Source organism: Rhincodon typus, chromosome 2 (genome assembly GCF_021869965.1).
Source record: "Rhincodon typus isolate 14 chromosome 2, sRhiTyp1.1, whole genome shotgun sequence".
Taxonomy (NCBI): domain Eukaryota; kingdom Metazoa; phylum Chordata; class Chondrichthyes; order Orectolobiformes; family Rhincodontidae; genus Rhincodon; species Rhincodon typus.
The window spans coordinates 111,595,369-111,606,216 of record NC_063333.1 but is presented as its reverse complement, the minus strand read 5'-3'; the positions used below and the strand labels follow the sequence as shown (position 1 = coordinate 111,606,216).

The 10,848-nt window shown below is 40.9% G+C and overlaps 2 protein-coding genes across 2 annotated transcripts in view; both read right to left on the bottom strand.

Annotated features, from left to right (window-relative positions):
* Positions 1 to 10,848, bottom strand: part of LOC109927112 (glial cells missing transcription factor 2) — a 1,179,481-nt gene that overhangs the window by 789,220 nt on the left and 379,413 nt on the right. The window lies entirely within an intron of this gene.
* LOC125486561 (serine/threonine-protein kinase MAK-like) overlaps positions 1 to 10,848 on the bottom strand; it is a 221,916-nt gene that overhangs the window by 137,198 nt on the left and 73,870 nt on the right. Inside the window, 3 exon segments of the mRNA XM_048614462.1 lie at positions 1,242 to 1,289; positions 1,291 to 1,372; positions 2,555 to 2,634. Coding sequence (XP_048470419.1) covers positions 1,242 to 1,289; positions 1,291 to 1,372; positions 2,555 to 2,634 — 210 coding nt within the window.

Here is a 10,848-nt window from a genome sequence, read left to right as displayed (position 1 = left end):
GTAGATTACGATTACATTAGAAAGACAGGTTGAGGGGGGACCTGATTGAGGCCTACAAAATCATGAGGTATAGACAGGGTGGATAGCAAGAAGCTTCCCACCACATGTGTGGAAAGCTCCTTATGCAGAGGGTGGTGAGTGCCTGGAACATGTTGCCAGTGGAGGTGGGAGAGGCAGGCATGAGTGTCATTTAAGATGCATCTAGACAGATACATGAATGGGCAGGGAGCAGAAGGATACAGATCCTTGGAAAATAGGTTTAGATAGAGGATCTGGATCAGTGCAGGCTTAGAGGGCTGAAGGGCCTGTTCCTGTGCTGTAATTTTTAGTTCTGTGTTTGATTTGGCAGTATAGATCCACAGTTCCCTGAAAGTGTCAACAAGTTTATAAAAGGTGGTCAAGAAGGCATATGTCATACTTGCATTCATCAGTCAAAGAACAGAAAAATTGCTAAGTCATGTTGCAGCTATATAGAACATTAGACTACATTTGGAATATTGTGTACAGGGCACCACACTACCCAGAAGGATGTGGAGGCTTTGGAGAGATTGCAGAAACCATTTACTAGGATGTCACCTGGTTGAGGGTATTACTGAAGAAGAGATTGAACAAACCATGTCTGTCAACTTGAATGTAGAAGGATGAGGGGTGACCTGACAGAAGTGTATTAAATTGAAAGGAATGAGTAGAATGGATGAATCTTGGTGCCAGAGTAGAAATATCAACTACCAGGGGACAAAGGTTCAAGGTAAAAAGGGGTGAGTTTAAAAAGGAGTGGGAGGCAAGCTTTTGTGAAACAGTGGCTTGAATGTGTTGTCGGAGAACATGGTGGAGGTGGATACAATTACAAGATTTAAAAGAGCATGACAGTTATGAATAGGTCATGATTAGAAGGAAATGGTAGAAGCAAAGGTCTTAAGTTTAGAAAGGCATGTGTTGGCATAGTCAGTGGACAGAAGGGCCTATTCCTATGCTGTATTGTTCTTTGTTTTTGTTATGAATAGGTCAAGGGCTTAATGATGTACTCCTGTGTACAATGTTTTAGAAGTCAAATTTGCTCTTTTCCATTGAGAAATAAACCAACCAATATCTAGTTTAGTACTAGTTTTAACATTTACTTCTCAATCCTTGGAGATTTAGTTCCATGAGGTATGGAGTTATTAACCAAATATCTAAATTTGTTTGAAAGATAACAAGGACTCTTCATTCAAGGTTGTTTTCTTTTATGAAATTGGACTTACCATAGTGTGGATATGTAGTCTGTATATGGTAGATGTGATCTAATCTCTGGCTAATCCAAAATCTCCTATTTTGACAAGTTCTGGACCCATGCACAGAAGATTTTCAGGCTCCATATCATGGTGAAAAAATCCTAACAGACATTCAAAATAAGTAAAACAGCAGGTACAAATCTACTTTGAAATAGTCAAGATTCAGTATTAGCAAATAAAAAAGGTCTACAGGTAAAATATCACAGCTGGTGCTATATGTTTGATCTAAATTAAGAGATTGATCTACAGAACAGATTTTCAGAAGAGACCTTAATCATGTCTTGCACTGATTTGGACTGCACCTGCTTTATTTGCAGTAAAATTCTCTTGTAACAATATTCAGTAGCAGAGAAAGTTAGAAGATAACTACTTTTTTCCTTTTTGATCAATACCAACAACCCAAAATACTTCCTCTGAACAGGACTCAAACATGCAGCACATGATAAAATTAGTGTTTCAAAATAACCAACTTCCTCTTTAATCCATTGTGGTAGTTATAAATAGACAGCTTCTCACTACTAAGTCTCCATTCAAAGAAAGTGTTATTTTCTCACTCAGGTACTTTCATAGTTATAAATAACTATTAAATCATCCATTAGTTTACTGGCAGCATAGGCTGACCATTTTGCTTTTCTGTAGTTCATTGGATGTTGGACTATCAAAATGGAATTTGTTATTCCACCCTCCTTTCTCCCCTAGTCTACCTCCATTGCTTAAAGCATGCTTGGATCTTGAACAAGCAAACAAAGAAACACTTCAATCCAGAAGATTTGACTAACAGAAGCATGTGGCTATTCAAACTTTCAAATATGGTTAAAATCTGACTTTAGTTAGTATAAAAGACAACAAAGTGTTTCATTTTCTGTAATGAATGTAATCCCAGATATTGAACTGTTGGCTGTTCATACAAATTCATTGTTTGAAATTAGTAGCTTGGAAGTTAGAGATTATAGTTTGTGGTTCAAATGGCAGTTTATTTTTGTTGTAATCCAATTACTAAGCATGACCTGAGGCTAATGCTGACTGAGGTATTGACCATAACTGCTGACAAAGCTACCAGTTTTACAAGTAGAAACAGCTGGGCAAATGGGAAATTAATATTTTGCTCAACTTCAAAAAAGCCAGATTAAAATGTTGCCAAAACACAACATTCCTAAAAACTGTCAATGGGATATAGGTTTTGAAAATGTTTACTTATGTCCAAAGGTGGCATCTGCTGCCTTTGTTCACAGCATGGATGGCTAGATGGATTATTGCCCTCTTAGACCTTAGGAGGAACCTACCATGCTTATGGATAAGTGCAAGACCTTGTATTATCTGATACATGATGTTCCTAATGACTGATTCAGGAAACAATTTGTTTCTGTGAATAGACAATGCAAACAGTGTTATTGTAGTGTACCAAAGTAAAACAGTAATGTCAGCATAATGTATAATCTTCTGGAACAACACCTACAAAATGCAGACATTCAAGAAATAAGCATTTGACTATAACCTACTAAACTACCTATTAAACTTTGAGCCATGTTGAAAGTGGGCCTGAAACCAAATATGTTTTGAACAAGTTTGGTGTAATTTGTGCTGGCAAATTGAACAGTCCACTTCAGCTAGATCACAACTCTGCATCATCCCAACTCAGCACTATTCCTATTCTACCAAGAATAGAAATTGAATTGCATGCTGGTTAAAGTGGACAACTCACTAATCAAATGAGCACAAGATACAGGCTGAACAGCAGAAAGAAGATATTTGTCTCATCAGGCAAAATCTTATCTGATCAACTGGAATAGTGAGATTATGTCTGAAGTGATAGGATTTGATAGCTTGCTACATGGAGTACAGGTACCAAGTCTCACCTTGAGAAATAAGGTACAAATATTCTGCTCACCAACAATGTGGGAACCATCACAAGGTGAAAGAGAAACTGAGCTTGGGGCAGCTACTGTCAAGGCACAGTGGGGAAAGACTGTTTGAGGTCTGAAGTTAAATGAGGGTCTATTCTGTTAAAATCAGACCCTCCTAGGGGCCAAATATAGGCAGATTAATATTGTGTAAGAGGGGTCTTTGGTTTTATGGACAGTCAAACTAGTGTTGCATATCAAGTCAACAAACTCAAGTGTGCAGAACCAAACTGTATATATGCATTAATCATAAAAATCTGCTTTTGTGTTAAAGTATATTTCTGAAATAAAAGCCCTGAGCTTGGAAGCTAGAGACCACAACACTGGTAGTTGACCTGTTAGTGTCTAGCCAGTGTGATTTGAACTTGACTCACTGATCCTACTTAATATTGTTTTGGGGGAGAGATTGTGGTACTTTTGAGCAGGAGAATCACTTGTCAACTAACAGTTGACTTTGTTTGATAAAAAAAATCAGAGTTTTGAGTGTTTGCATTCACTAACCAGATCAAGCAACAGTATCTAAATTGTATGCTGGCCTACATAGAGGATTTGATATCATGACTACAAGTGTATTCCTGTAGTTGTACAGGAACTTGAGACCACACATGGAGCATTGTGTGCACAGTCTCCTGATTGGAGGATGGAGAGCAATGAAGGTTTACCAGATTTGTGCCCAAGATGGCCAGAACATAGGAAGAGATTGGATTAGTTCAGGACTATATTCACTGGAGCTGAAGAATGGGGGATCCCACAGGATCCTTTAAAATTCTAAGGGACTAAACAGGGTATGAAGGATGCTCTATGATGAGTCCAGAACCAGTGGTCACAGTCTAAGAATGTGGAATAGCCTATTCCAAACTGAGAATAAGGAGACATTTCTTCAGAGGAAGTGAGCCTGTGGAATCCTTTGCCACTAGAAGTAGCAGAAGCCAAATCACTGAATATTCAAGTTAGATATCATTCTTAAGGCTAAAGAGATGGAAGTGTATGGAGACAAAGCAAGAATAGGGTAGTGAGTTGTCTAATCAGCTATGACCATATGGCCTACTCCAGCTATTTTCTATGTTTCTGTCCTTATACTTTTTCTTAAAGCTTACTTCCTAAAATTACTTCCAAAGTATTCCCCAGCTGATAACTTCATGGGGGTGAAGTTGGGTTGGTCAAAAGGTAAGTGCAGAATTGTTAGTTAAGGTTTGCTTTATGTACAGGTTAAAAGGTTCACTTGAATAAGTTAAGATTTCTGCTCCCTTAGCAGCATTCTAGTAATTGGATCCCCTTTAATATCAGGGTTGTACAGGATGTTGGAGAGATCTCTTCTGGAGTAGTGTCTAGTTCTAGTCACCCAGTTATACAGAACAATATTAAAGAGAAGGTTCAGAAGGAGATTTACCAGGATGTTACTGGGAAAGGAGTGTTTAAATTACAGGGAGTGACTGGATGGGGTAGGACTTTTTTGCTGGAGTATAGGAGGTGGAGGGTGGCCAGAGGTTTATAAAATCAGGAAGATGAATGGCAGGTGTCATTTCTCTAGATTTGGGGATTTCATGACAGGGGGCAATATTTTTAAAGGAGAGAAGAAAAGATTTAAGATGGACACGAGGGGCTTTTTTTGTTTAAAATGTGGTTTGTGTAGAATGAATTTCCAGGAGGAAGTGGTGAATGCTAGTACAGTTCAATATTTCAGACATTTAGATAAATCAGATCAATAAGAAGTGTCTGGAGGGATTATGGGCCAAGTACATGCAGGTTGGCCTGAAGAATGTTTGTGCTGTATGGCTATGAATAATTTTCTCAGCTTGGTGAATTGTCTACATGTCTACTCTTCAGTAGTCATCTGACTGAATGCCTATAAACAGACTCCTATCAGCATGCCTATCCCTTTTTATTCCTACATGCTACCCACAATGCCTCATTTAACAAGATATTGACCTTACTGCAGAAGGTGACTCCTTAAAATCAGTAAGGCAATATCACCTCTTAAGGCAGAATAGGGGTTAAGTCCCCTACAACACTATTGAATTGCCAATCTTGTCCTCCTGCAATTCTGTCATTCCACAGCCTTAACTTGTTTTAGTAATAATACTCCTAGCACTTAAACATTCATGTGTCATTTCTATTTTGGACTCACTAGCACATGGCAGAGATTAAAAGCAGGGCTTCAATGGTCAACTCCCTGAACTCTTCATGCAAGACTGCATCTCATTCCACCTATTATACATCTTTGATTCCAGCGTGTACCACATCCTGTCTCACCACTCCCCTTCAGCAACATCCTTGACCCTAGTGAGGAAACTTCCTAGTCCTTTCTGCAGCCAAGAAAGGCCTGCCTGTTCCCCTACTGAGTACCCTAATACTCCTTTATTCTTCTCCTGTACAGTCAGACCACTTAGTGCCAGAGTGTTGCCCCTGTCACTCAAGAAATCAGTGCACTCAGCAGCTTCCAAACTTGGAAGTGATGAGTAGGACTTTATTCTTCCACTATTGCCTGTTCCTTTCTGTCCAGTGTTCCTCATTCCTTCATCTGCAGTATGGGCACCTCTAGAGATTACATTCACAAGCCTGAGAATCACATGAATGTAATGTCTCCAAACACTGTTCAAGCTCCTAAATAGAACAAGCTTTGACAGTTGGGAGAATGCCTGTAGGATTGATCATGTGCCACAAAGACAGGTCACACTACCAACTCTGCTGGTTTTGCCTGCCATGATTAAAACTCATTTGGTCTTTATAGTTAGCTTTAAAGACTCCTAAAAAGTACATTCCTTACCTTTTCATTGGATATTTCAAGAATAAGAAATGGCATAGTATTTCAGTTAATCCCCCAAGTAATTACAGGGGTGAGGGAAGAGAGGTCACTGACTACTGATTTTACACCCCACCCCCTGCCCATTCAGTTGCATGCAGTTGAAATTGCTTCAGTAAGCAGCCTCAGGGTTAATGTTTACATATTGACTGTTCTGAACCTCAGGATCTAACACTGACTTTGCTCCCTGGTAAGCAGAATTGGAACCATATTGAATGACTAATACTAAGTGGATGATCCATGTCTATCACCTTCAGGGTCCCCAGCACCAGGGATGTCTGAAGACTGGCGATTTGATTCAGCAATAAATTGTTGGAGGCATTGAATACTGCAAAAGCAACAGGCCCTGACTACATTCTGGCAATAGGACTGGAGACATGTACTCAAGAACTTGCTTCTCCCCTGGCTAAGCTGTTCCAGTATAGCTACAACATTGTTGGCTATATGACAAGTGTGAAAATAGTCTAGCTAAGTCCTGTACACAAGCAGGACAAATCCAACTAGTGCAATTATTGTTCAGTCTGCTCAATCACAGGTGTCATTGATGGCACTCAAGCACCTGCTTAGCAACAACCTGCTGACTGAGCCAGAGATTGGACCTGGCCCAAACATGGACAAAAGCTGAATCCCTCTCTTCACCTCAGGAAGTCCTTGACAACAAGGCCACATTTGACTGAGTGTGGCATTAAGGAGCCTGAGCAAAACTGGAGTCAATGGGAATCAGGGACAAACCCTGTTGGTTAGAGTCATGGAGGATGATTGTGGTTGTTGGAGGTCAGCTCAGCTCCAGGAGTTCCTCAGACCCATTCAATGATGATCTATCAAAGGGAAGTTGGGATATTTGCCAAAGGTGGCACAATTTCAGCAGCATTTGTGGCTCCAGATACCAAAGCAGCTTTGACTGTAACAAGACCTGTACAATATCCAGGGTTGGACTGACAAGGTGACCAGTAACATTCTCACCACAAATGCCAGGCAAAAAACTGATAAGCTAACCACCACTAACATTCAATAGTGTTACCACTGCTAAATCCCCCACTATCAGCATCCTGAGGGTTACCATTGATATACAATGACTACATCAGGTCACAGGCTAGGAATACTACAATGAGTAACTCACCTCTTGACTTGTGCTCCAACCCCCCACCAACCCCAAAGTCTGTTCATCATCTACAAGATGAAAAATTAGGCATGAAATACTCTCCACCTGTGCCTGGATGAGAGCAGCTCAAAGTGTTCAAGCAGCTTGACACATCTAGGACAAGGCAGCCTGTTTGACACCACATCCACAAGCATCCTTCACTGGATGGCAAGTAGCAGCAGTGTAGATAAAATGCAAGATGCACCGCAGAAGTTTGTCAAAGATCTGAACACAATGCCTTTGAAGCCCACAGTCACTTCTATAGTGAAGGACAAGGGCAGGAGATACAAGGGGACACCACCACCTGTAAGCTCCCCTCCAAGCTACTCACCAGCCTGAGTTGGAAATATAATGCCTTTCCTTCACTGCTAAAAGGAAATTGAGACTTCCTCCCTAATAGCACTGTAGGTCTGCCTACTATAGATGGCCTGCAGTGGTTCAAGCAGCTGTCATCACCACCTTCAAGGTGAATTAGGAATTGGTGGTAAGATGTAATGGTCAGTGAGGCCAATGTTCCAGAGAAGTTTTTAAAACCATGCTATCTTTATTACTTGCAGTACCTGCCTGCATTTTTGATACTTGCAAAGTACAGGATTCTCCATTTTTAGAATATTTAAATAATATTGATGTAGACACAAGAGTACAAAAAGAATTTTCCATAATCTACTATCTACAAATTTTGCCTACTGGTTTCTCACAATAGAATAAAGACCACACCTCTTGGCCACTTTTTTTGTCTGTTACAAGCATTAAAGTAACAATTTCCTTTTTGAATTAACTCAGCTGGTATCCCATCATCAAGTCACCCATAAGTTACATGTGGAGAGTTCTGACACTGATCTAGCCAAGCAAGCAGAACCTTTAACACTTCAGCATATCTCAGCCAGGGCTCTGTAATTGGAACAGATTAACAGCCCCAATCAGGGGACTGATATGGAGGTCCACCTGGCTGATCTCATTATAATTACTACAGCCTATGTACTTGGCTCAGGAGGGATGTTTTGTTTGTAGCTCCCTGGGCATTTTAGCACTGGTTCCAGTTACTCCAACTCTGCCTCTGATACAGGTGGAGTGTAATAGACAGTAACTTGCCTCTTTCATCAGAGCATCTCTGGAAGAAATTCATTTTCTTCTTCAGATGTGGAAGATTATCCATCCCAGATTCTGGGCTATCTTCAATGTTTGACAGAATCTAAGAAGTTATTCCAGACCCCAGCACCCTCAAGAAAAGTCTTATCCTCAAATCCCATCTAAACCTGCAGCCATCAGACAAGAATTGACAAGCTAACCTCCACTCCTTGATATTCAATGGTGTTACCATTGCTGACCACCTGCCCCCACCACCAAGTGGGCAGCACTGGCATTCCTGATACCATTTCACTAATGTCTAGGAACACAAGATTGCACCAGGTTAAATCTTCCCATCAGCAACTCTGCTGGATGTAGCCTTTAGTTGCACAAGGGAATGGAACTATGATCAAATAGCAAGCTGCCCTGGTTCCTATCTAATGATATTTGGTTGTTTCACTAAGCTTGCCTTCAAAGTTCTGGCAGAAAGATCAGTCCATACTTTGATGGATGGTATGAAGCTGTCTGTACATGACAAATACAATTTGACTTCACTTATTGGCAAGGAATTGGAGTGTTCTAAGGAACAAAGTAATACAGCACAGGAACAGGTCATTCAGCCTCCAAGCCAGTGCTGACACTGCCCTTTCACATTAAAAATATCTTCACTTACAAGATCTGTATCCTTCTATTCCCTTCCTATCTATGTATTCATCTAGGTGTTTCTTGTATGCTGTTAGTCTGCTTCCACCACCTCCTCTGGCAGGTGGTTCCAAACACTCACCATGTGGCATGTTTTTCACATCTCAAAATTATCCCCCCACCTTGCACTTTGAACCTATGTCCCTTAATAAAGACCCCTCCACCCTGGAAACATCCAGGTGGACCTTTTCTGTACCCTCTCCAAAGTGTCCACATCCTTTGGAGAGAGTGGTGACCAGAGCTGTATGCAATATTCCAATTATGGCCCAACTAAAGTTCTATGAAGGTGCAGCATAACTTGTCTACCTTATACTCAATGCCCTTCTAATGTAAGTGAGCATGCCATAGGCCTTTTATACTAATCTACCTGCACTGCCATCTTTGGTGATCTGTGATTCTACATACCCAGATCTCTGCATATCAATACTCCAGAGTTCTGCCATTCACTGCATAGTTTCCACTGTTCTTTGACTTGTTTTTGAAGTTAGTCATTTGTCCAGATTAAACTCTGGACATTCTGCCCATGCTTCCATCATCTGTTTTCTGTGACCACCACTTTTAGGAGTCAATGTATTGCAAAAAAATGCATGTAGTTTTTATGTAGTCATCCTTGTGTTTGATGAATGAACTCTGCATGTCCAGCCACTGAGTGGGCATCCACAGATGAACAAGAACATTGAGCCCATGAAAGGACCTACAAGATCATGTGTAACCAAGTCCAGGTTTACCTGGCCATGTGGGGTAGCTGCTGGTAGTAATTGGTCCTTGGTGGCATTCTGGGAATTGCCCAATGTAGCTATGTCTGCATCCAATCCCAGCTACCAGACAACCTCACCAACATCTTCATTTTAGAAACCCCTGGATTACCCTGGTGGAGTCCAGCCAATGTCTGGCAGTGACGCTAGCTCAGGACAATCACTCTTATTCCCAATATGCTGTCCTCTGCTGTGATCTGGTCACTCCAGGTCCAAAAGAAGATTTGTTTGCCTTCAGTTACCCCCATCACCACCAGATGGTGGATTTTTGCCAGGGCCAGTTCTTCCTGTGTCTAAAGTCACATTTTCAGCTATGCCTGGAAGGGTGCCCAGAAAATTTAAAACTATTAGACTTCTCCAGTGGTAGTGCCACCCATAGTATATCTGCCAATGCAGCTCAATACATCTGCATTTGCTGTTTGGCCTCCAAAGTTCAAACTTAGAATTACACATTTAATATTAGAGCTCACTGCTGAATTCAGCCTGAAGCTATGGGCAGTAATGTCTTGTCCTCCAAGTATACCTGGCAGGGGTTTCTGATCTGTTATTATTTTTAAAAAAATTATGTCCATGAAGATTCAGGTGAACTTACCTACTCCAAATCTGACTGCCAATTCTTGGTTCTTTCTGGGCAAATTTATACTCAGCATTAGCAAAAGTCCTGGACACTTGGGCATTCTTTGCCATTAAGCCACTTGAGCTAATACTATGCCAATGCCATACAAGGAGACATCACATGTCAGTACTAGATCTCACTTACACACCATGATCCCAACACCTTATGGGAAAAACAGCTATCATCTGAAAGCTAGAGCTTGGCTATGTGACATTTCCAAGGCTGACCCTTTAAGAGTTGATGCAAGGTGCCAAGATGGAGACTAGATTATGCATGAACTTTCCATAATAATTCATGAGCTCCAAGGAAAGATCTAGGCTCTGGTGTGGATGTGGGAGCCAGGGAACATTTAGTTGCCTTTATTCACTGATTGGTCTTCCCTGTTATTAGGGCATCATCTAGATAAATGGCAACCTGGGGTAGTCCTTGTAAAGTGCCATCCATCTTCCACTATTTGTGGAGATTGCCCTTTGGGCTGTTGTCAGTCTCATTGTTACAAAACACTTGTGGGTACAAATTGAAGTGTACTTCTAGGAATGCTCATTTAACCACAATTGCAAGTATGCACAGACAAAGTACAGAGCCCCTGCC